This window comes from Trachemys scripta, chromosome 1 (genome assembly GCF_013100865.1).
Source record: "Trachemys scripta elegans isolate TJP31775 chromosome 1, CAS_Tse_1.0, whole genome shotgun sequence".
Classification (NCBI taxonomy): Eukaryota; Metazoa; Chordata; order Testudines; family Emydidae; genus Trachemys; species Trachemys scripta.
The window spans coordinates 248,330,386-248,356,986 of record NC_048298.1 but is presented as its reverse complement, the minus strand read 5'-3'; the positions used below and the strand labels follow the sequence as shown (position 1 = coordinate 248,356,986).

Sequence of the window (26,601 nt, the reverse complement as noted above, 5' to 3'; positions counted from 1 at the left end):
GCAACACAGGCCTGAGTCTAAAGAGCTTAGTACTGTTATTGCTTAAATAGACATGTGGCACTTTACAAGCAAATAGAAAATCCTGATCCCTGAATTTATAATCCAAGAGTACATCTATGAAGCAAAAAAGACCAGCAGCGGCAGGTCTTCAGAGTCCGGGTCAACGGACCTGGAGCTTGTGCTGCTGGGCTTAGAATAGCAATGCAGATACAGGTTGGCGCCCAGGTTCTGGAATCCGGGCTCTAAAACACAGTGAGGGGGGTGGGTCTCAGAGACCAGGCCTGAGCCCAAAGTCTACATTGCTGTTTTTAGCCCCACAACATGAGCCCCATGACCCCGAGTCAGTTGACCCTGGCTTTGAGACATCTGCCGTGTTTTGTTTGTTTGTTTTGATGTGCAGACATACCCCCAGGGTACAATCCTGACTTCAGAGAGAGGTTGAGTACAAGGTGGATAAGGGCCCCAAATTACACGTTTAATCTCAAAAGGTGTTGCCCTATAAAATGGGGGTGAAGCACTAATTAGTGCTTCACCTTGTTTTACACATTTCCATGCAGCTTTCTCTGCTTTTACACAGCATACATATGGACATTTCTCTCTGTTGATAGGAAACAGAGAGCGGAAATAAAAGCTCCAGGTGCAGAGATCCAAAAAAGTGGGTCTTTGCCTCCATACGTTCATATTAAATATGTTACTATCTATATGTTTATATTATGTTAATTAAATATAAATAAAATGTATGTATGCGCACACACACACACACACACACACACACACACACACAAAATCTGAACTAATTCCAGTTCAGTAAAAATGCAACTGAAAGGAAAACTCCACTGTGTCACGTGGCAGAAGTCTGAATATTTCTTGACTATTGTAATTGCTGCTTGTGGCAAAAGTTGTTAAATGTGCACTTCTAAAAACTGTTGTATTCACTTAAAATTAACCTGTTTCACCACTGAATCTTAACAAACTCTTATGCCTGGGAAGTGACTTTATGCACAGGAATAGCTCCATGGAAGTGAGCTGGATTACTCACTGGTGTAAAGTGAATTGTGTGGGAAGGTCTGCAGGATCAGGGCCTGAAACACTCAGATGCCTCTTTCACAAGCAATCAGAAAAGCTTATTAGTAAATCATGTGTTGTTTACAGCAAAGTATTAGTAATCTGTCAAGAATAAAAATGAATGGTCAGTTGTTAATAGTTAACAAAACAGCTAGTCTTGAGGTCTGCCTAAAAGCTGGTTGGAAAACTGACTGCTTACAACCAATTCATCTCATCGTGTGGAGAGTGAAACCCACTGCTTCTATATAGAGGCAGTAAGAGTTGTCTAGTGAGTAAGGTACTAAGCAAATATTTGTTTTTGTGGGACGAAAGATAATGTTTTCATGGTATTTCAATATTGCAAGACTGAACCGTTTTTACGTTACACTTTTGATAGTATAAATGGAATGGGTTTAAAAAAAGTTAATTCTGCTGGATGTTAAAAAATGTTTTCCTTGTGCCTGACAAATATATTGTGGTCTTGAAGGAATAGAACCATGGGGGGATGGGGCCACGGCCAAGGAATTAAAAACCTCCCTGTACAAATCCACAAGTGGTGCAATGCAAGAGTACAAGTTGTTAAATAATGTCTGAGGATTTTTTTCTCTCCTCCTCTCCTGCAGCTTTTTGCTGGAGGCACTGAGTGGCAGAACACTTGAACAGCATAATCTCTGTTCTGCCGCCCTGAGCTTGTCAATGCTAATTGTGTGGCTTTAATTACAAAAACACATTTGCGTTATTGGAAAGGGTTTAACTTAAATCCTTCCTTTCCAGGACTAGTGTCAAAACTTTAAAAAGGAGCGGAGGTAGTATCAGCTATCTGCACTGAATAAGCAGTGGGATGGTGTGATTCAGATTACATGTCTTGGCTGTCCATCAGAACTAGGTTCACTCACTACAGCTGTTCAAGGCACGATGAACAGGGAACTGTAGCTCTCTGATAAATACAAACCTTTTTGTCCCACTGCTTGAATGTGTTCTGATCCTCCTTGTTTTTCAGGCTGACTAAAGAATTTAAGTCATCTTTGTATTTCCAGCTGTATTTACCAGTTAAAATGGTAATGGTGTCTGAAAACAATGCAGCTGCAAAGCAGGGAAAAATCAGATGCTGTTCGTAGTTTTCATTCAGGTTATAGCTATTATGGATAAAACGGCATTGTTATTAGCTGTTCCAAGGTTTTTTTTTAACTTGTGACCTATGCTAAATATTATTGGAAGATCATATAACAGTCTCTGCACCAGGGCTGTGCTCTCCAAGAGATTATTTCAGAGACTTCAATAGCATTGGGAGGTAGTCTACATTAGCCATACTTCAGAGGTAACATTACAATAGAAAAGAAACTCCTAGTGAGGGGGCACATCATCTTTGTTTGAATGGCTGCATTTACAGCTGTCTTTATTATCAGCCATTTAGTTATGGGCATTTTGCTTGGCCAGGTAAAACACATGGTGTTGGTTAGTGTCTCTGTGTCCTTTGCCAAATGAGAAGCCAGCGATGGTCTCTTCATTAGCTTTTCTCAGACTTTATATCATTGCCTTTCAATAAAATAATGTTCTCTTTTGGCTGCTATTTATGAAAAACGCTTTGGGCTGCTGAAGCATGATAGAAGGCTGTATGTGTGTGCCCCAGCGCATCTGATAACCAGTTTGGAATTCACTTCTGCCAAAGAAGTAGTGCACAGCCTTCTGTTCTGCTCGATTCCCACTAGGGGAAAGCATTACTTGTCATACGAAGAGGAGTAGGACTTCTGCTGATTTTTTTTTTTTTTTTAGCTTTATCATTGCTTTCTTCTTTCCTTACCATTTTCCCCACGTTATCTGAGGGATGTAATTAAATGTCACTTGCTTGTCACTGGGAACAGTTAAAAACAAAGTAATGTAAACAGCAAAAGCATTGTGAATTTGAAAATTCTCCGAATGAGAAAGATGATGATATTTAGCAGATGAGTCTTCAGTTTAGGCTAAACTTTTATATCTTATTTGTAATGATAGCACTGTCTCTCTAGCAAAGCACATCCATTTTAATTTTCTGTGAAGGGGGTTATTATAAAGAAGTACACATTAGAATGAAAGCCTGTTGTTAAGCGGCCATTTGGTATAGTCAAAATTCAGGACATTGGCAGTGTTAGACGAGACAGGAGAGGTTGTACACATTCAAAATCATAGCCTAGGCATTGATCTTGCTCAAATTGACTTCAGCAGGAGCACAGTTGGCCCCCAGGCACGGATTGTGTACATTGCCATCTTCGTAAACCTCCAGTAAAATGCTACAGATACAATTTAATCTTGTAACAATTACAAAAAATACAACAACATTTAAAAACTCATTCTGAGCTGCACAGACATTCTGTATTAAGCACTGAGGGCAGAATAAAACAGTGCTTACTAATCCTTTGTATATTATTTTCCGCTCTGATATTCTGCTTTGTGCTTTGTGTGTAAAGAATGCTGTAGAGTGAATCGGGAATAGGGGAAGCAAAAGATATTATAGTTCTGTGTGCATAGCTCAAATGTTGTATCATGGTTACAGAAAACCTGCCAGGGTGCTCCCAAAATGGGTTCTCTTCATAACTCTTCTGAGTTTGCTAGTCATTGTATACGGCAACAATAATTGATCGTAAAGGTCTCAATGGCCCTCTGAAAATATTATTTTTACTTTTTTCAGTTTTGCATGTATCTGAAATAAAAACTTTAAAAAAAAAACCACAGTAACTAGAAATAGGTGGCATTAATAAGCCAGACACTATTTAGTAATCTATAGCCTGCAGAGTTGGATAAATCAGTTTAATTATTTTCTTTGGGCATCTACAAATATATACAAAAGAAAAGTGATTGTGGATAAAATGTCCAGTCAGAACATGATTTGTTTTTTATTTAATTTGTTTGTATATTATTACAGCCATAAGAACACTGTTAGAGGTTTCTCTGTAATTAAAGATTGTTATCTCAATTTTCAAGATTTTTTTTTTTCAATAAATGTAAGACTATCATGATTTAGGAACATTATCATGTCAAATTACTTTTTTAAATGGACATTTCTCATTTAACAAAACTACCATGACTTTAAAGTGAAGCAGTAATTTGTAATTTAAAACTTTTGCTTGAATAGCAGATGTCTGTCTACTGAGAATGCACAAGACAGTTTTCCCCCAAAATATTAATATATTATGGAATTTAACTGATTTGAGGACTTTCAGAATTAAGATTAAAATCCTGAGGATTGTTTAAAACTGCTGAAGTGAGATGTGTTGGCTAAATTCATTTTGCAAAACTACTTAATGCTGCTAGGCTAGAAACAAATTGGGAGATTTTATTGTAAATTGAATTCAAATCCTCTGGCAGTAAAGTCTAGAAAAAGGCTTGCGTGGATTACAAACATGTCCAGTCTGAGTTTTTAACTTTAAAATACTTAGAGTGAAAAAACAAAACCTCCACAAAAAACAAAACCGCCACCCAAACACATACATTCCTCGTTACATTGCAAATTCTTGTAAAATAAGATATTGGGCTTTAAGTTACCTGTTGCTTTTCACCACTTCACTTGTAGTTTCAAACCTTATTTGCAATTCAGTCCCAAAAATCTAAATAAAGTAGATTTGTCCTTTTTTTTTTTTTACTTTATGTCCATAATAATTCTTATTCCAGCTGGGGGGAATAACCAAAATGGAAAACAGAAGGAATGGGTTGGTAATTTAATGTATACCTTTTACATAGAAATCTATGATATTATTTAATATACCCGCATATTTCACAAACCATACACATTCTCCACTCCAGTTGTGAATAAACCAATAATTTGCAGGTACAATTATTGCTTTCTGTTCATTTTTTCCTTTTTTTGTGTGTGTGCGGTTTTCCCAGTGTGGATGTTAGCTGCATATTTCTGTAAGAGATAGATTATGAACTTGATCAAACATGATCAGGAATCTCACTTGCCCTTTTATGCATTTCATTATATGTTTGTACATTAATTAATTACAAACATGTACATTTCATTATAGTTTTTGTGTCTTATTGTAAGGAAAATTATCAGTAAATTGAAGCTGAAACCATATTTTACAATTTCGAAAAACTATAACATTCAAATAGCAAAAACATTCCAAGATTCCCACCATGCTGATACAACAAGGTTGAAGGCAATAGTTAGATTAACTGATTTTTCTATTGTGATTTATGCTAGTAAGTGTCCACTATTTTCAAAATGTATTACTTGTTAAAAGTGTATGTTGTTTAATGTAACATTTATATTGGTCTAAGATTGCATTCTTCTATATACAGTTGGCTTTAATAATTTTACTTATTTCTTTATGTAAACACATACATTGAAGATTCTTTGGGAGTGGGGTTTTATTTAAGGTGAAATTCTATTATAATAATAAGAAACAATTCATAAATAATTAGAAGGCCTTACTAGAGAAAAATGTGTAGATGCCTCTCTAAAAAAAATTGTGGCTGTTTTACCAAATTCATAAGAACTTTTAAAAGATCACTGATAAATCAAAATATTTGTGTCTAAAACAGAAACTAGCCTTTGTCTTAGGCTGTCAAGACCATGTATGTGTGTAGTATTTGGTGGTAACTGCTACCACCAAAATACATATGTAGCACATCAGCTTCCCCAAAAAAGTTTTGGAAATTTCTGAAACCACTGGAAAAACTAGTGTTTTGGATAAGTGGGGGTGCAATGACCAGTGCTCATTGCTGTCAGGAGGACGTCACTGACCTTTGGTTAATCAGAGGTCAGAAAATCTGGGATGTGCTATACCTACATTCATTCATTAAAGGAGTGTGGCATAAAAAGTTGAATAATCATCTGTCAAGCACTGTTAATTGCTGCTAATTATATTTTCAACTCTATAGCTTCTGTTTCCAAGTTAATTTGGAAGGAAGGGGAAACCTGCACTAATTATTTTACACAGATTTGGACAACGTCAAGGAATTTCAATTGCTGCTCATCCAATTCCTCCTGATTTGTTTTCTACTTAGGTGCTTGCTGCCAGAATGCCAACAAGTCATAGAGAAAGAACATCATGGGAGGGCCATGAGACCAAAATGGACTAAGTTATTTAAAAAAAAAAAAAATTAAAAGAAGTAACACTGAGCATTATTTTCAAGTACTTTCTACATACCTCAGTGCACAAAAGGAACACGGCTTTAATGTACCATATAATGTTCTTGCAGCCATAACGATTACAAGTTGTACTGTTTGTATTAATTTTGAAAGAGCATATGCAATATTTTGTACGTTCAAGGTTGCTTGATTGTTGCTTTATTATTGCATAGTGTCCCATTGTCCATTCTCGGTATACATAAATATGTGGGGATGCGAGTGTAGAAATTATGGGAATATTGAGCGATATTTACCAGCCTCCACCACCACCACCACCACCCCCCCCCCCCGGGCTCAGAAAGGAGACAGGATTAAAATCGGATTCTAACTGCGCTTTTAACCAAATCAGAGCTACTTTTTGCTTGTGGATGTTACTGGGCTTTTCTTCAGATCTAAGAGCCTTAAAAATGTGTTGTATTCAAACACCTGTGTTCTAAATACAATGGTATTAAAAATGTAATTGAAGGATTTTCACTTTTGTAGACAAATCAGCAGGGTTGATATTGATCCATCTTTTTAGGGAGCCACAGTGCACCAGAAGGTGATACTGTAGAGGGCCCTGTAAGCCCTCGGAGCCTTCTGTCTAATTTGGCAGAAAAACACAGAATGTAGGACAACAAAAGAACTATCCTGTTCCATAAGAAATCTTCATCCCACCCACCCCCTTCTCCAAAAAAAAAAAAAAAAAAAAAAAGACTTAATTTTTTCAGCTGCACACAATGATTTGGTGCTCACTGTTGCATTGAACACAGTTGCTGTCAGAACAGGCAGGAAACAGTTTTCTTTTAATTGCTGAAATCATTGGGAAATGCTTCATGCACTGCTTCTATACAGCAGATGCTGTGCATTAATTGGCCTGTGTAGGACTGACCCAGGGTTCCTTGCAGCGGGCCCAATTTTAGGCAGAGGGTTTAAATAGCTTATTTATTATTTTGTATAACCTGGCATACATTATGAGTGCTTGCACGTGTTGTATTCATGGTCGGCAGTTTCTAATGTCATGTGGGTTTCAAAACCTGTGTTTCTCTGGTAATGTACTAGCAGCAGGTAAGCTCTAAATACCATCCATCAGAAGCTAATTTTTTATCCAGATACACCAATGACTGATGAACCTGTCTTTTGTCTGAATGTTTAGCACAGTAGAAAGCCATATGCCACTGGCACTGGTTCCTATGCATTCTTTACAGTTGCTAGAGAGTAGATTAAAAAAAAAAAAAATTCTCCTGCATTTACATCCCTTTAGTCTTATTTATTTAGCAGTTAGCACTTTCTAACATAATTCCATTTTTTAACAGCAGAAGGGGATTTTGGGTCTTTTAAAAGCAATCTGACTACTCTCATTTTCTTTATCAGAAATATTACTGCACATCCTTAATAGGGAACCTTGTTTTGTTAGTCCCCGTCTGTTCAAAACAGACCTTAGCCCATTAGAAGGTCCTCCCTTGTGTGGGAAGACCACAGCTGTTACTGTAAATCTCATCCAGTAACTGTATCACCCCCATTTTGTGGCTCTGAAGGATGAAATTGAGAAATGGAATACTGTGCAGTCATCCTTTACATCTCCAATTTTAGGCCTTTGCACATCATTTTCATGCTTTTATTCCGAATCAAACAACATTAGAGAGGAAAACCACCTTCTGCTAAATGCCTAGCATGAAAGATAGTTTTTACAATCTTAATTTTTTTTAAATAGAGAAATCCAAAAAAGTCAACTCTAACCCCAAAATCTTTGCGGTCTCCTCAAGGCTATTCATGGTTTGAAATCCAAAAAGTAGGTAGATACCTAAGATGCAGCACAGAGGAAACAAGAGCTGCGCTTATTTCACAAACAACTTAAAAAGGGTTCTGTTTCTTTAAATCTTTGTGAAAGAAGTGGATCTAACTTCTTATGAAGGATATTGGGGGCTTTAATCAGAAATAAGAAGTGGTTTAAATTATTAGCACAACAAAGCAAACTATAAGCTTGAAGATAAAAGTCTCTGGGGGAAAGAGTCCTCTGAAAATAAATGGGACTTGATAGATTTCCATATCATTTATAACTTCCCTTAATTACACTTGGAAGACTTGCCAGTAAAACTGGAAAATTGGCAGCCTATATCCATTATAGTAATTTTGCCGACCATGGCAAGCAGCTGGCTTTACTGGATTTTATTTCCCATCACTTACAATTAATCATCAGCTGGAGATGTCTGAAACTCTTCAAAATGTAGCAATACTGTGTGACATTCAGGCCTCCTTAAAATGCTAAAATCTGCTGAGTAAATGGGCTGAGTTTTCCTTCAAGCTAACTCATTTTGGTGCAAGGCAGGCTGCTGCTTAATGAGTGCTACTTTGATAATCGGATGCGAATGTGAACCTTGACCCCGTGTCAAAGGAGAGGACGCAGTAAGCTGGATGAAAGATACAAGATTCAGATCTACAAACTTTACACCAATTAGACATAGAGTGGAGAAATACATCAGTGCTGATTGGGTTTATCAAAAAGACTTGTGGGACTTGTGACCATTTTGTAAGCCTAACATTGAAGACATCCTGTCACAATCATTAAGTCTTTATCAAATGATTCACAAAAGTCTTAGAGACATGTACTATACTCACAAAGATCTCTCAGTAGTAATGCCCTCAGATGTCTTATTGTACCTCTGAATTTTAAAGAGCCATCTCTGGGAGTACAATTAATCCTTATGTTCCTCCTGTATGCATAATGAAAATAGCTCAAGATTGCTACTTTTCAAGTTCCACTTCCACTCCTCATCCTGAATTATTTGGTTAGAAAAACACTGAAGACAGTTCCACATATTGTCTGTAATCTTTCTTTAAGATTGGATAAATAAGACCATGCAGTCCCTAAATTAGACAGAGAAAGAGTTAAAATGGGATTTGCTATTCCAAAATTTCATATCTCTGTTGTTAGAAGCAGTTGGATATTAGGTTCCCTTCTCTTCAATTACTTTCATTTTTGGGTCTGGTTAAAAAATAAAAGTGGATTTAAAAAATTAACTATTGAAATATTCAGAGTTACACTAAAATGCATTCTAGAAACTAAATCTGACATGTCCATTTTCATATTCACATTAATCCAAGCAATTTAAATGTAGATTTTATATAGCATAAATCTATTAAAAACAAAACAAAAAAATTCCTTGTTTCTTTTTAACAAACAGAACAAATTGGTCTGAGCCAGTGCAAACTAATCAGAATTTTGGGGTTGTTTGTTTGTTTTGACAAATTTGGGTCATCAATGACTTGTCCCTATAAATTTAAAACGTAAAGATGATTGTGAATCAAAATTGGATTTAATTGTTTAACATACATAGGGAAGAAATAGAACATGTGAAAAACGGCATAATACTTTAAAAAGCCCGGATTAATCCTTAAATAAGTGAGGAAGGAAGAAGTTGTACACACCACTAAGATCTTCATTTACAGGCTAAATAATACGGACAGGCTAAAGGGTACACACAATTATGTAATGAAAGAAATTGGACAAAGCCCAAAAGAGTGCAAAAGAAAATAGAGATACAAATGCCTAATTTTAGGATTGTACAATGAAAGGAATCATAAAGATTTAACATAAGAACTGTGATTAAACTTCTGTGCTTAAGTGATGCTTTCACCAAGTAGTTTTAAACAAATTGCACATTATCAGAAGTACTGTCACAGCATTTTAACTTTGGGTACTTACAAAAAGCACGCTTTGTCTTCTAAATAAATAAGAATACTAGATGTTGACTAAGTTACTTTTGTGTGTTGGATTTTTTTGATTTCTTTATAAAGCCCAACTCTTTTATTATCATCCCTGTAAACACACATCTCTATCAAACACAAAAATACTACATTGAATTTGAGGCATCAAACAGAAGCCAAGGAATACAGAATACTGATTCTCACTCATTTCCATCCATTTGCACTGCAGTATCGGACGTGCACAGAGACAACTCTACTTAGCATTTAGACAGTTAATACATTTTTAAGGCGCTGCATAAACATTAACTGATTAATGTGCCAACCATCTGACCAAGTGATCCATTTTACAGACTGTGAAACTGAATTGCACAGGCGCCTGGGACAACTTGTGTGCTTGACATTAAGCACCAAATCCATATTTAGGCCCCTAAATGCCCAGATGTTTTTCAGAGCTCTTGTCACCGCTCCCATTGACTTTGCTGCTTTAGATGTCTAATTTTGAGAACTCGGCTTTGAAAATTGTGGCCTAAGCGATTTGCCCATGGTCACATTGAAAATCAGTTGCAGAGCCGGGGTGAGCATTTTATGAATTCCTGGAGTCCAGTCCTCTGTTCATGGCCCTTGACTTTTCTAAGACTGCAGTAATAGAATGGTCTTAAATCTCTGAATTTTCTTTCTTTAGTAGGTTGGTGTCTCAACGGTAGCTAAATTGTAATGTGGGTGGGTTTGGTTTTGATTTCTCTTGTTTGTACTCCTGGGGTGGGGAGGTGAATGACAAAAGATAGGCAGAGATGGGATAGAGAACAAGTGTTTGGTACCATACATAGAATCTCAGTGTTAATGACTTAAACTGCTCACCTGACTCTCATGACAGAATTTCTGTATTTACAATGGTTCATGTTAATTGTTCAGCATATCTGGTTAGAATGCAGAGTTCTTAGAGCCAATGTTTTCCGCTCTTATTCCAAAACTCATACTGCTGTTGGTAAGTCTGACAGAGGGATAATGCAGAAGCTTTTTAATCTAGAAGTAATAAATATCTCTCTGGCTTGCCTCAGGATCCTGGATGTTTCAGCAGGGGACACACCAGCCCAGAACAGAGTTAGGAGAGATGCATATCTTTAGTACATAACTTCATAAGAAAAGTCATTTAGACACTCAATGTATTCACATCCATGGTTTCTTTGCTGACTGCCCTCCTATCTCTCTGTTGGATAGTACACCCTCACTAATGGGTCCTAGGATACCAGGTTACAATACACGGAGACAAGCAACATGCCCAAGACTGCATAGACCATCACTGTGAATCACATCCCTTCGTGTTTGTGTACCAAAAAATACCACCATCTGAACAGTGCAGGAAAAGAGGAGACAGAGTTCAAAGGCACTAAAACTGCGTGTACTATAAGAGACACAGTGGAAACCCATGAAGATTACCCAGATGTCTCAGGAAAGTTCATCCTTACACTGAACAAAACCACAAAGGCATGACAGCTGGCACACAGGGCCCAGCCCGTTCCATCCAAAGTGTAAATCTGTTGACTGCCATCTCCAATGATCATCACAGGGTTTCCAAAACAATCCTTGTAGTCTGTGGGATTACACCAATGATGAATTTGGACCATGAAGGTTCCCCCCACTACCGTATATGGGTAACCTGCATAACCAGCATGAAACCTCAAGTGGCTTATTTCCTTTGCATAGTCAAAGGCGCTGAAGAGAGAATCTGATTCCTAGCCACAGTCAGCCCAAAAGTAGAGCTACACAGTGGGTTGCTTATGACCTTGAGTTTGTATATGTCTGTTAGCAAAGTGCAAATAAGCTGAAAGAAGAAACTTGAGAGTTTCCCTTTAAGAGCTGTCAGCTGTGGTGAAAATTGTCATTTTGCCTCCAAGAGCCCTCCCAGGTGGAGAAAAATTGGTGTTTCCTTCTAAGCAATCCAAAGGCATCAGCTACCATCCATACAGTGACGTGCAAAGGTGTGCATTCTTGCTCTGCACTAGTCAAAGGTCCTAGTCCATGCTCCATAGGACTAATGCCAAGAAACTTATTGGCTCTTGAATCAGGATTAGTATCCATATGGATCTGAGCCAGGGAAGTACAGCAGTGACTCCACAGTCAAAAACCACACAAATTAAATTTTGTTCTGGCCTTTATTGATGTCAGAGTGTGATGGCTGCTGGAAAGTGTGAGTTTGGAAAGTACAAGTTCCAAATGTGGGATTGGAGGGGATCACTTTGTTTTTGTTTTGTTTCTTCCTCCTGCTCCACCCACTACGTAATTGATTCCTTTTCTGTTTTAATTTTGATTAGCTAAAGGTAACCATGGCATGTCGCACTTTTTGTGCTGTGGACTTCTATATGACAACTTGGTTTCAGCTTTTCTGTGGAAAAACTTTTTAGACTTTGATAAACTTTGCCTAAGGAATTAATCACTTTATTCTGCAGACAGAAGATGCAAGTTTAGCGCATTTAAGTCTTCTATCCTCATTTTTTGTGCTGCTTTAATTTTACCAGGTCTCAGAAGGGCAGGAGATTTGTGTAATTGAAGCTATGAAAATGCAGAACAGTATGATCGCTGCTAAAACTGGCAAGGTATGCTTCGTCTCATTTTTTTAAACTGCATGTCACTTGTCAAATTGGACAGAATGTACAAAAATAAGAGAGGAGGGCTGTGGTAGTTAAAGGATTAGAAGTGCAATTGTTTTCCATTTTCTAGATCTTTCAAAATGAGGTACCTTTAATTTTTAACATTTACATCTGCCTGGAAAGCTATTAGAGAGTTACAAGACTTAGATGACACAGCATGAAGTGGTGTTACAGGCTGCAAAAATTAATGTAAATGAGTTCCCTCAAAATGATTTGTTCCTTAGATTGATTTGAAGGATTAGAGGAGATGCAGCCAGTTCTCCAAATTCCATATTTTCAGAGAGCAGTTAACAGCAGAGATCTCTTCTTGTACATTTAATTAATTTAATTGCAAATTAATTTCACATTGTCCTGATACTTGGAACAAGGTATGGAAAATACATCAGTAGTGTAGATGAGTGGTGTTACCCTAGAAAAGAATATTGCTTTAAAAAAAGCAACAGGTTCCAGACTGAGCATTTTTTGATGAGGACGTTGTTAAATGTGGAGTGTCCAGAAGTGTTCTAAGCTCTTTACAGACAGATCCCTGCTGCAAAGAATAAACAATGCAAGACCTCAGTCTTGCAAACACATATATGTTTAACTTCATGTACTGTGATACTAGCAGATCCTGAGACAGGACCATGACCTAGATAAACAAAATATGGCAAGAGGACGAGGGAGCAACGTGAATGCCTCTCTCGTTCTTTCCTATTACTGTAATGTTGTCCCTTGACTATTAGCCTCTTGGTATTAATTCTTTTGCTATAAGACCAGGTTTAATTTTTCTTTTACATTTATTACTTTTCATTTTTAATATTTGTTACAGTTTAGTTTTGATCTTTACTTGTTTCTCCTTAATTCTCATTCATTTACTCATTGTTTTTAATCTATTCTCATATTGCAGTGGTTACGTAAATTCTATTTTCCTTCTTTCTTAGTTTAAATTAACCTTTATATATTCCCACCCTTGCCTTCGCTCTGACTGATTCATTTTGTGACTCCCTAGCCAGGCTCTGAGCTTCCTCCCAAGTTCCTGCACACCTCCTAATAGCAGTAATGTTCTATTCCTCTGTCCAGATGCCCTTCCCCCCTGCTTATAGGTAAAATTTGGCCTGTACCATGCCCAATATGTCACATATGTCCCTCTTAAACCTTTAAAGCAGGATTTAAGTAGGATCTAAGCTCTAAGTGGTCTCTTTGTATACCCCCCCCACGAGTCTCCATTTTAAAATAAAATGATGTAATTTAAGAAAATAAAAACAATTTGGAGATGTAGATAGTAAAACAGTGTCAGTTCACTAAAGCTATTAGAATATAATAATTTTATTTATCGAATGTGAAAAACAATGACATGGTCAAACATTCTAAAGTTCACAGTTATGGTTCCCACAGCAAGTACAACTTCATGCCTTTGCGGAGATGTGTTTTGGTACTTTTGGTGCTGGACTAGGTTTGTCCCTTTGAATCTAGTTCATGCCGCAGTTTCATTGGTTTCAGCTGGAAGATATTCAGTTTCCCTTTTTTCCTCTGAATTGTCTTCCACATCCAAAATCCATGTTTATATTCTGAACTGCTAAAACAAGTGGTTTGGGTTTTATTTAATTTGCATCTATTATGGGTGTTTGTAAAATGAATAAAAATGAGGGAGCAATTTAGTTGCCTGATGAAGGTTCTAGACTCTACATGCGTCAGAAATAGGCATTGGCCAAGGTGACTCCAGTAAATTTCAGAAAGCATAGGGGATCCCATTTGCTGAAACTGCTGTGAAAACAGACAAGTGGTTTTTTTAATTAAGTAAAGTGTTTTCACACTAATTTTGGGGGATCTTTTTGCATTCAGAATTTAAAATTAGCTATTTAAAAGATTCAGATGTATGGGTCTGGCAGGTTTGAGAAAAACTGATTTAGAAATAAAGATCTGTTTTAAAAAAAATCCCACTATGTTCTTGCCAGTGTAGGGTCTTCAGCTACTACAAGCTGTTGAGCTGTACATATTGAAATAAAACATGCTCTACACTCTGCAATCCCATATATGGTATGTGGGACTAGTTTAAAAAAAAATAGGAAACTGACTTTGTGAACATGAGTAAACTGAATATACAATTGCATTTATTTGACAACTATGGTTCTTTGACTTCTTTTTAACCTTTTTATTTTTACTTTTTATTTTATTTTTAATTTTTTTTTAGGAAGGGGGGGGGGGTAACAGTGATGTTCTGAGTTCTCCTTGACATCTCTCTGGGGTAGTATTAAGGTTGTGTGGCTGCCTTGCAGAAAGTGTCACCCTAAGATTGTGAAGTGCTTGGAGATCTACTGATATAGTATAGTATTCTTACTCAGCAATCCATCATTTATTCTGTGTATGTACATTCAGGTATATGCACTAGTGTAGGTTGCGCATGCTAAAGAACTTACACAGCCATGTTTTCAGGGAAGATTTAATAATTCTTGTCACCTTCCCACTGTAGGTGAAAGCTGTGCACTGTAAAGCTGGTGAGACTGTTGGGGAAGGAGATCTGCTCATAGAACTGGAATGAAACATGCTTCCTTCATATCACCAGACAGTTCAATTAACTCTTTATTTATCTCCAGCATGTAAAATGAAGGTTGTAAAACAGACATTCCTATGGAGCAATTGTTACACAGTCGTATTTGAGTGACATTCTCTATCCAGCAGACAAATATTAAGACCACCAATGGATGTCAGATTTTTATTTCTATAAATAATTGTACATATAAGATTTGTAATTCTCCTGATTTTCAGTATCAAATACAAATCAATAAAAACTGAACATTTCTGCTTAAGTAAAGCCTCTTTGAATGTATTTTAAAGTACATAATATTCAGTGTCAGCCACTGCCATTTCAAATGTGCATGAGCTCCACTGTACAGAATAGTTGATAAAAGTGAAAAAGTAATCAGGGAGTAAACAGAGCAATTTCCCCTAAACAATAACTACTAAGTGCTTGATTTCTGTTCAGATGCATTGTAAGGCATTGAATTTTGAAGCCTCTACCTAGAAAGTGTCTGTAAATTGGAAAATGTGGAACAAGTCTACCACCACCAAGACAAAAAAAAAAAAATGCAGCAGATGTTCTAAACATAGTCCATCGTTGGTTGATGCTATAAAGGAAGAGAAGCAAGTCTATATTCCTGACTGGTAAAAATGAATGTATGTATGTCTCCAGTAACCTACTGTGGTTCTTACAAAGCTGAAAGAACTGAGATTCCTGGTGAAAACCCCCCACACTTCCTCACATTACTTCTAGAGCCTCAGGCCAGCTGAGGTAGTAATCAGGTGTATTTTGTGCAGAACATTTTGGTTTTAAAACAAAAGAGCATTTGTAATTACTGTCTACTGCGGGCAAAAGGAAGCGTGAGCCAGAGTGTTTACTGAAAGTTGTTACCAAACTGGTAACTTATGCTCTGCTTAAACATGTTCTTGTAAAGCTGCAGTATAAGAATTGCATTATTTTACTTACAAATAACCAGAGGGAAAGAAAGTTGTACTAAATCTGAAACTACTTTGAATCATCAGTTGAAGTTGGATCTTTGTTTATACTTTATTCCAAACTAAAATTAATTTCTCCAGCATCCTAACATGCTGCTGTAGATAGTGGTTACTGACCTTTGACTAGCAGCACCCCTGCTCTCTTGATTGGCAGCGATCACCCTGAAAGTAAACAGGTCCCACATTTAAAGACTGTCTGCCATGGAGCTGAATCCTCACTTTAGGTAGTTTTGCAGAGGTTTCTTTCCACCCCACCCCACCCGCAGTTACAAGACTGCATTAAACCCTAAGCCTGCTGTGTGCAGCTCCCACAAACCTGGTTGCTGCAGTCTCAGTTCAAGTTTGAGCAGGGGGTTGGACTAGATGACCTCTTGAGGTCCCTTCCAACCCTATGAAGTGTTTATCCTGTGAGCCTAATTCTGTCATCAGCCCTGCTCTGGATTGTACTGCTACCCAAGAGAGTCCCTAGGAGGGGAGTAGTAGTAGTTTGTTTTGCTTTGGGTAGGAATGCCACCAGTTTCTCACCTAGTGTCTATAGTAGCTAACCATTACAATTACTAGAAAGATCTCCTCCTCCTCCTATCTAGCATGCCTGTGGCCCCTCCATAATGGAGAAGGGTAAAATTTTCAAAATTATTTAAGTGATTTAGATAGAAATTTTCTTCAATGGGATTTAGGTAAATTCTAACAGAAAATGAAAGTCAAAGGCCCACTTTGAAGTGTTTGATCCAAGAGGTATTTTCATTTCAGGGTGAAAGTGACATTAGAACCTTACTACTGGGCTATCTGCAGTTTGGCTGAGAGTATGTCCGTGATTTCTGAGTTATTTCTACCTCAAGCCCTTAGTGATTTGTCTAAGGCCACAGAAAGAGTAATTTCGGCAGGCCTGAAGCCTATCCTGACTAAGTCCTAACCTATGCTATAGTTAGGTCAACATAAGGCAACTTATGTCAACCTAATTAAGTCACTGTCTACACTACAGCCTTGCTCTGGCCAATAGGATACCTACTACACCCACATAACTCCAACTGCACCTCCACCGGAGGCATAGGGCTTATGGCAGTGTAGTTAGGGCGATGCAGTGTCAACGTAGACACTACGTTACTTACATCAGCTGTCTCCCCCAGGGCTCTCAGTTCCCTGACTGGACTCTGGGTGTGGCTTCCCCCCGATCCTACTGGGGAGCTGACAGTCCTGGATCTCCTCAATGGAAGTGCTCCTGGTGAGTAGTGTGGACATCAGCCACCCCAGTAATTACTAGACATGGCCCCTCCCTGTCCTATACTCTGACCACTTTACTTGGTCAAGCATCACGATACTTAATTCAGTATTCAACAGTGTATCCATTCCAATGTCCTAGTTTTACAGCAGTATGTGATAGAACTGTCTGCTTGAGATATTTAGCAAGAAACCATGCAAGATTCTTCCAAGTTTCAGTAAAAATGTTTTTAGCCCTTACAGTTTTGAAGAAAAACGGTCAGGCAGCCTCAAATAAAAGCCCTAGTGATCTTAGTGGCATGGTTAAACGTACCCTGTATAATTTTTCCATGTGATTCTGCATACAACAATGTTACAATTATTTAATAAGAACATATTGTTCCCTGGATCAGTTTGCAAATCTCCCATTGTCATCAGAAGCAGTGATCACTGCTTCCTGTCCCTCCCATTGGCCTGAAGCAGCAAACCACAGCCAGTGGGAGCCGTGATCAGCCGAACCCACAGACATGGCAGGTAAGCAAACTGGCTCAGCCCGCCAAGGGGCGTACCCTGGCAAGCCGCATGCCAAAGGTTTCTGATCCCTCGTATATAACCTTGATGATATATCCCCAGTACAAGGAACCACACTGCAAGTGTAATTTGGCTTATTCTACAGATTACATTTCATACACACACCCTCCCCTCATTGACAGGTTTGTACAATGAATGTAACATGTGCTCTGTGAATATTACATGCAAAGTAGAGGACCTACTCGGTATCAAGCAGCAAGAGAAAAAAGTGTTTGCCTAAATAGTGCAAAAGAAAAAAAGGACTAAATCCTTTTTTACATTTAAAAAATATTAAAGAAGGTCTTTGCTTACCAAAAAAACAGTTCAGTTTCATGTATTTGTGATTTTTGCATTAAAGATTTCCTAGAGACTTAGGAGCTATTATATCACTAAGTACTTTGCTAAAACAGTCCTATAATGTATGGGGCAGCTAAAATCAGCTTTTACCAAGTCCCTGAGCAAACATTTACTCAGTAGACTGTAATGGCACCAAAAGTGCTGGTATGGTCTAGTGGGACAAAATAAAAACATTTTAAATTTAACTCCTGTACATTCCCAAGATTTTATCCTAATACATTTTATAAACCCAGAGGATCTTACAAACAATTGTTACAATCAAGTTAGCTTTAACAGACAAAATTCAGCAGAGTTTGTTACACCTCACAGTGAGAAGTTCATTCTATTTTCAGGCTTTTTTAATTCTCTTTACTACTTTTTCTATCACTTTTTTTTTTCTTACAGCATTTGACATGGATGTAATTGTTTTCTTTTGAAACATACTGACTGAGGAGTGTCGTGAAGTAATCTGAGCTGTTTTTCCAATATACTGAAATCAGCCATATTTCATTATCTTGCAGTAGCATGATTTTACCAGTTTTTACAAAACTGACATGAAACTTTACCAGTTAGCGTGAAGAATCCTTCTACTCAGCTGCCCTTTTACCTTGATTTTACAAAAGAAAGAAAAAACCCAAACACAAAGTATTTTGCTCACCAATCAAAAACAATTATTCATCTTGGCCGAGGGAACAAGTAAAATTTTGCCAGGCTTGGCATTAGAGTCTGTATCTCTATTATAATGATGTTAGGGTACGTCTATACCGGACCCGGAGGTAAGCAATCGATCTTCTGGGATCGATCCCGGAAGTGCTCACCGTCGACACCGGTACTCCTGCTCCATGAGAGGAGTACATGGAGTCAACAGGGGAGCCTGCCTGCCGCGTGTGGACCCGTGGTAAGTTTGAACTAAGATACTTTGACTTCAGCTACATTATTCACGTAGCTGAAGTTGCGTATCTTAGTTCCAAGTGGGGGGTTAGTGTGGACCAGCCCTTAGAATCAATGCTTTTGTGGTTAGAAAGGTTACAAAAGGTGCTTCAATAAAAGTATTCTAGATTTACTTGAGAGAGGCTTGTGATCAACATGTGTTTAGTGCATTTTCTTAATACATTGTGTTACCTTCCATTTTTAATCTCTACTTTCACGTAGCACATAATGAAGACCATGATTCCCTAAGGAATCATAATTGTCATAGTAAGGGAGATTTATCCACTCTGGCTGGTAGGTAGTTGTGCTGTACACAAAGCATTCCATAATGCTGTTAACAGCTGGCCTCTCTTCAGGTGCACTGCTTTTACCTTCCCACTCTACTACTACAATTCTCGCTGGAGTACGTTGATACATGTCTGGGCAACCTTCAAATTCATCAAGGAATTGCAGCATCTGGTCATCAACAGAATAAATCTCTCCAGTAACATGGTGTCCAGTTCCTGGGATGTTCAGCAAAAAAGGAATGTTATATTTTCCTGCAATCACCAAAGGGTATTTCTCCACGGTGCGTCCCCTGCCTTGGAATTTTGTTCTCCCATGGGTACCATTTATCATGTGCTGGTAGTTGGGCTGGCCTTTTTTAAGGGTTCCATACACAAAAACACAAGCCATTCTACCTACAGAAGAAACAGACAAAAATAACTATTACTAATAATCTAGTTCATAAAATATATTAAATTGAAAATTCAGCGTACAATTTGCATTGAAGGTACATGCACACACAAAACTATCTAGAACGATAATTGAGCAAGGGAATTTTATTACATGCAGGGCCGGCTCCAGCATCTCTGCTGCCCCAAACATAAAAAAAGCAAGCCATGATGGGTGGTGGCAGTTCAGCGAGAGGGTCCTTCACTCCTAAAGGGAGTGAGGGACCTGCCGTCCCCGAATTGCCGCAGGTGCCGCCCCTCTCCCTTGGCCGCCCCAAGCACCTGCTTGTTAAGGTGGTGCCTGGAGCCGGCCCTGCTTACATGATAATTTTTAAACAGATAAATTCCAGCAACAGCATCTATCCATTGTGCTCAAATCCAGCATAAAAATTGTTTGGGAAAATTCTATTAATCTTTCATTTTCTTTCCTATAAACAGATTAATTTCCATTCTTTCACTACAGCAGCCACAATAGTGACCAAATGTATTTTTGAACCATAGTGAAACTAGAACAGGGGTCAGCAACTTCTGGCACGCAGCTCACCAGGGTAAGCACCCTGGCAGGCCGGACCACTTTGTTTACCTGCCACCTCCACAGGTTCGGCCGATCACTGCTCCCACTGGCCGCGGTTCGCCGTTCCAGACCAATGAGGGCTGCGGGAAGTGGCGCGGACTGAGAGACGTACTGGCCGCAGCTTCCTGCCGGTGCCAGAGGTTGCCAACCTCTGAACTAGAACATAGCTGGCTCTTTCTTTCACATGTTTACATGACCCTTGCTACAGCAATGCTAATGCTACGGTGCTTTGTGACAAACCAAAAGCGACCTGGGGAGCCATTTCAGTTACCAAAACAACTGCACTACAATTTACATGTCCTTTACCAAAACCAATGTGGAAATGTACAGTAGCAGTTACATTTTTAACTGTCTGTTCCTCTGCTAATTATCACAATTTGGACAGTTGGGTGTAGCAGGTTTTAAGACTGCATTTGATTTATTGGGACTAGTGATAGCAATGAGTGAGTCACAGCCAGTTGGGTGTTTTCCACCTTAACAGAGGAAAAGTGTGTGGCTACCCTCACAGCACATTTGAGAGTCCTTATTTCACACTGAAGAAAGTGCACTGCTGCCCTAGAACAGAAGCAATACATTTCAGTATGAATGTCTGCATGGCTACTTGTCACACAGGATAACACAGTGGTGTGGAGTTAGTCATTTAAAAGCAAAATTGAAGTGTTTGAACATAGCATCACATCATCATGCTATGTTGCACGAGAGCATTTAGATGAGAAGGAGACAATAAGGCTTATTTTTCCATAGGATGCTGCAAGCTTGGTCCCAACATTAAAGCAAGAACAGAGCCTTGATGTTTATAGTAGCAGTAACCTGAGCTCTGGCCTTAGGAACCAGAGGATGAGTAGCACCAGTGATTGGAGAGGATTTTACAACGGTGCCAATAGGAAACAGAAGGAAATGTCCCAAAGTGAGGCACATCAAAAGTGTAGTGGCAAAAGCCTAGTATGATGTGGGGTTGTTTCATGTAATGTGCTGAAGAATCTTCTGTAACCTCAGTTTTGTGAGTCAGCATTTGTGAATTCAAAGAGTGAAAATACTAGGAATACCAGATTTGTGGGGGGATGCAGGGAAAATTAGATCACAACTGAGTCACTGATAGTTGAAAGCAATGGTCACAAGTGCAAGGACATGTAGAGAAAAAGGTGCTCTGGGGTGCTTGTAACAACTATTAAATGACAATTTACAGACTGGGTGGTACCAGAGGACAGTGTTCTCACAAGCTTATCAACTACAAGTCCTTTCTTTTCTGAATGAACAGTACAAATGTTATGATTTACACTCAGCATTTGGGCGGCAGGGGCAAATGGTGAATTTCAGTGCTCATGAAAGTGAAACAACAGCCTGACTTCAGCTGGGGTAGAAGGCAAGTACAGAATGTTGTTCAATCCCTAGCCAAATCCTCATATCCAGTTCTGCCAATGCACTTCAACCTTAACTTACATTTCCTTGCCTAGACCACTCCTGAGTGTCACTTGAATTTTTCTGAATCTTCGTTTTATTTTTGAGTACAACAGCCCTAGGGCTTAGTGTGGAAGAAAGGGGTGGTTTTATGGGTGGGGGGAAAACCTAGCTTCATCATTCCTTGGCTATCTTCAAGACTATCTACTCCTCCCCCATTTTTTGTGTGTGTGTAACAAAAGCAGTTTCAAACTGTTTGATGCGCTTCCAAATTTCACTATCAGTCACTAAGCTGCCTTGAGATTGTCTCATTTTCACCCAACATAGCAGTCTGGCAGCCTAACAGAGGTGAGCTTAACACTCCTTTTTGAAAGAGGTTTATTAGACAAAACTCAACTAGTAAGAAAACCTTTAAAAGCAAAATTAAATTAACGTGTTTTCTGCTAATTGTTCTTATTTTAGTGACCTACCAAATATTTATGGCAGATGGGGAAGAGCTGGACTATTCAGAAGAGCACATTATTGGTCTACAGGATTGTCATTTAAAACAGCCAGCAGCCCTTTGACTATTAGAATAATGCTATTACTTCAGTGGGGGGGGGGGGGGGGAGACTACTTCCACAATATTATATCATTGGTTTTTATTTTGTTTTGGGCCAAACTTTTTTTCCCCCCACTTGGGGGGGAAAAGATCACACTGATTTGGTCTGTGTGTTGTCAAGTTAGTTCAGTATAATTTACCATTCATGACATCAAATGAGTTTTGGGATACAGCTCATTCCCTTACAATAAAAAGAACATTAATATTCGGTTGCTCTGGCTCCCTTTTATAAGAAAAATCATCACCTTTCAGCTTGTGTTTTGAATAACAAACACAGATCCTTCAGGAAGAAACTTGTCCCAGTAGGGATTGAGAAAAGATCAGAGTTAAGCACTGAAACATGCAATTAATTCCCATTAGGGGATTAGGGCACTTGTGTTCACTTTGAATCAGAAAAATGAATTGTGAATTAAATTGTTCACAACCAAGAGGTTACTTGTCAGAGTTAATAAGTTAAAATATAAAAGGAGAAACTAAAATGCACACCAAAAGCTCAATAGTAAATGGTGCATCTGTAAGAAAAAGATATGCTTCATTTCCATTAAACAAAAGATTTTCCCTACTGTACATCTGAAGCTACTCTTTGAAAAAGTTTCTAGTGGGAGGACTGTTAAATGAGAAATGTATGCAGCACATTTTCTTCTATCAAAGTGTACTTGAATGTTTAGTATTTCATTTGAATCTATTTTAAAATAGCTAATGCAGTCCAGTCCCAGCACTCCACACCATTTACCACTTTGGTTTCTGCTAAAAGTTCCAGTTTGTGACACGATGTTTAAAAAAGGGACTTTACCATGTAAAGATCAACTAGGGAATGGAAGTTTCAATCACTGTCCCTCATCTAAACGTAACATATTTTTCTAATGTATCAAGGCCTGAGCCGCTTTGCCTCAAAAAATGTGACTTCTTAAAACACACAACAATAAAAAGCTGTTGCACTGCTTTGCAGTAAATACACTTTAAAACTAATCATTAATCCTGGCCAAACTTTTGTAACAAAAATTAACCATGGTCCAAACAAGAGCAGTGAACATATGTACTTGATGAAGATAGTTGCTGAATGTTCTTACAGGAGACTACAAGTTATACAGTTCTCTGCATAATAAACAATAAATCCAGTCTCTCACCCTAGTTGTTGCTTACTGCATCACAGAAACAGTTACAAATTATTAGCATAATTTCTGATAGTTCTATTTTGTCTGATATAAGTACATTTTTAGCCACCTTGTGGCAAGAGACTAAAGAACAGCATCAAATTTTAGGACTTTCAACAAACTGCTAAACCACACTCTAAAAATAGTTCTAGGCTGTACTCCTAGACTGAATATTCAACAGTGAAAACAAACAAGGTGCCTCTTCAGGTAATCCAGTTTGACACTTCATACCTTTACTACCTTAGACTACAGAAAATCAGACCCTATAATGTACACTAGCTTCCTGGGCAAAACAAACCCATTCAAAAGTACTTTCATGAAATATTCATACTACAGTCATTAAATTTTAATGACATGGGAAAATGTGAGTGAAATCTGTATGTCATCTCTTCAAATTATTTCTCTTAACCATGAGTGACAGCCTGTCAAACTGTTGATGCAACCTCTCACTAGTCATTTTGTCAGGATTAGACTTAAAATACTAGAAGTTAAAGTAACTGGGTTTTAGGATCATGAAATTAGAAACTGTAATTGGGTTAGCGTAAAAGCCAGCTATAAAAATGCTAGAAAACAAACAGGGTTGGTGCTGAACATGAGCAGTAACAAGGTTTAAATACTGTATTCCCATATAAGCCTGTCTAATGACTGAGTCTCTGCTTAGTGCCTCCCCACCTTACTGCCTAACTATTCAAACACTATGTGAAAGGGATGGCCAGACCTATTGCTAAATGTTAGATTAGTCAACCTGTAATTGCAGATTAGATTAAACTGTCACAATTAGAATCTTTATTCCAAGGTTGTCTCTAAAACAAAACCACAGCCTAATATGTCCAACGGTAAATCCCATAATAAAATATCCTTTCCACAATTTTTCAGACAATTATTGGATCTTTTTAGGGATTTTTAAAGGAGACTGTACGAGTGCAGCAGCACCAGGGATGTTAGGGATCATGGTAACAGCCGTTTGGGTTATATTTTGTTGAAATATTTTCTTGCAACTAAGAAACGTATCCATTTCCCTCCCTTTATACAGTAACATTATTTTCCCTTGAGAAACATTCTTAGTGTTGGCTCAGTGACCAGATATAGTTACACATTAATTCTTCAGAAGTTTCTTAAAACTGTAGGAAACAGGTGAAAAAACAAAATGCCTTGAACTTTAAACTTGAGCTCAGTCTGTTTGAATGAAATGAATTTTAAGGTCACTCTTCACTCAATGCTAACTTTCAAGGAGGACCAACATGCCAGAAAGGACTCTTGGGACTGCATCCTGTTGGTTCTTTGATGCTTTCATTTTGTAACTTGCTATTTTCTTTATGGCACAGACAAGGGCTTCCTGCTTGGGCCGACCCCTTTCCAACCTTGCTGAATACCTCAGAAAAGTTTATGGCAAAACACCTTTCTTACATTAACCACAGAGGCACCAGTGAAATGATGGTTCCTTTGAAATCAAGAGGTTATGGTCTCCTCTCAGCAGTTGTTCTCTCAAACTATGAAGTGCTGGTTTGTGAAAACAAACAACAGCATTATAGTAACCAATGCCATGTTGGACACTACTGGGGAGTACCTGTAACACTGCACCACCCTATTTTACAGCTTCCTTTGCACTCCAACATTAGATATTTTAGTATACCTAAACCTGCACATTACTATCTTGAAGATATTTACAAATAGCAACTATAGCGAAAATATCCCCCGTTTTTTTGGTCACATTCACTTGGCTGCAATTTTTTTTTCAGATATTGCAAAATATGGATTTTGTTCATCCCAAAAGTTAACAGTATTTGAATGAATATGAAAGTGTCTGAATGATCTTCAGGGAAGGTCACCAAACAAAAGAAATGTCCATCTTGTGATCCTGCTATATAAACATGCCAGAGTAACCAGCCCAGAATCTGATCTCCACTCCAGGACATCAAGCTTCAGTTTTTATATGCAGATGTATCGGTCTTACAGGCATAATTGCTAGGGCATTGTTTCACTTTCAGCAGGAAAAAAGATAGAGTGGGTTAAAGCCAAATCAGCATTAAAGAAAACACAGAAAATAACTTTGCACGGAGTACCACACCTTGTTTGTGCCCAGTGCGGGCACAAACACCGCTATGGGTATTTGCATGCAGCAGAGCGCACCACACATCCCACATTGGTTCAAAGTAAGTACCCATATCCTGTAAAGGCAGAATACAGGCATTTTTAAACCTGGAACAGAGCTTTTGCAGCCAGGTCAGCACATTAATTTACATACCAATTCCCAGAATATTTCCAGTTATTGTGTAGAAATGTTAGCTCTTGGAACAAAGCAAGTGCGAAGATGATTTGAGTAAGACTCAAAAAAAAGGGAAGGAGAGAAAAATGGAAAGGATATAGGGAGCACAGCAGACTGCAAGTTTCAGGGCTTGTCTACATGGTGCATTAGTCTGCCCTAGAGGAGTCTAAATTCCAGTGCGCATGGGTGTGACACTAAATGACCTAAGTGGACCCTGCTGCTAAGCACTAAAAATTCCCTAGTGCACATTAATTTCCAATTTCAAATGGCACCACATTAATACAAATTAGGGAACTTTTAGTGTGCACGAACAGGGTCTACATGGGCCAGATAGTATGCGATACAGTAGTATACAGTAGAATTTATATCCCTTGAGTGCAAACTAATGCACCAGGTAAACAAGCCATCAAATGCAGCATTAAAAGAGAAGGTGATAACCATCTTGTAGCACTTCATAAAAGACTGAAGAGATGGCCAGGTCACTGCTCAGCGAAGTTCTACACCTCTCTCTCCAAGAAGTTGGAACAGCTGTCCTAGAATGTGCTCTTAGCCTGGAAGAAAGTTTTAACAGCCTTCCTATAAGACTGAACACCAGCTGATTACCCCACCAAGAGAAGGTTGCTTCGGATGCCTTTAGGTCTTTGTTCTTGCCAACATTAAAGATGAACAAAGCATTTGTTTGCCTGAGAGACTTTGTTCTGTCTCAGGTAAAATTCAACAACTCTACAAGTGTTCAGGTGATGCCATCTTAAATCCTTAGTATGAGGTTGGTTGGGTCAGATGCAATGTGATGTCCCGATTTAACGGTCAGAAACAACTTTAGAAAGGAATTCTGTACTTGTTCCTAAAACTATTTTGTCAGGAAAGAATTGTAGAAACAG

General features: G+C 38.3%; 2 protein-coding genes across 3 annotated transcripts in view; one reads left to right on the top strand and one right to left on the bottom strand.

Moving 5' to 3' along the window:
* The window catches only part of PCCA (propionyl-CoA carboxylase subunit alpha), a 384,189-nt gene extending 368,914 nt beyond the window's left edge, over window positions 1-15,275 (top strand). The window contains exons 23-24 of the mRNA XM_034758211.1: window positions 12,358-12,435; window positions 14,939-15,275. Coding sequence (XP_034614102.1) covers window positions 12,358-12,435; window positions 14,939-15,007 — 147 coding nt within the window. The 3' untranslated portion in view covers window positions 15,008-15,275. The remainder of the gene's footprint in view (window positions 1-12,357; window positions 12,436-14,938) is intronic.
* Window positions 15,276-18,962: 3,687 nt separating this feature from the next.
* The window catches only part of GGACT (gamma-glutamylamine cyclotransferase), a 35,142-nt gene continuing 27,503 nt past the window's right edge, over window positions 18,963-26,601 (bottom strand). For both annotated transcript variants that reach the window (XM_034758209.1, XM_034758210.1), the window contains one exon: window positions 18,963-19,694. In XM_034758209.1, the coding sequence (XP_034614100.1) occupies window positions 19,216-19,689 (474 nt within the window). In that variant the 5' untranslated portion in view covers window positions 19,690-19,694 and the 3' untranslated portion in view covers window positions 18,963-19,215. The remainder of the gene's footprint in view (window positions 19,695-26,601) is intronic.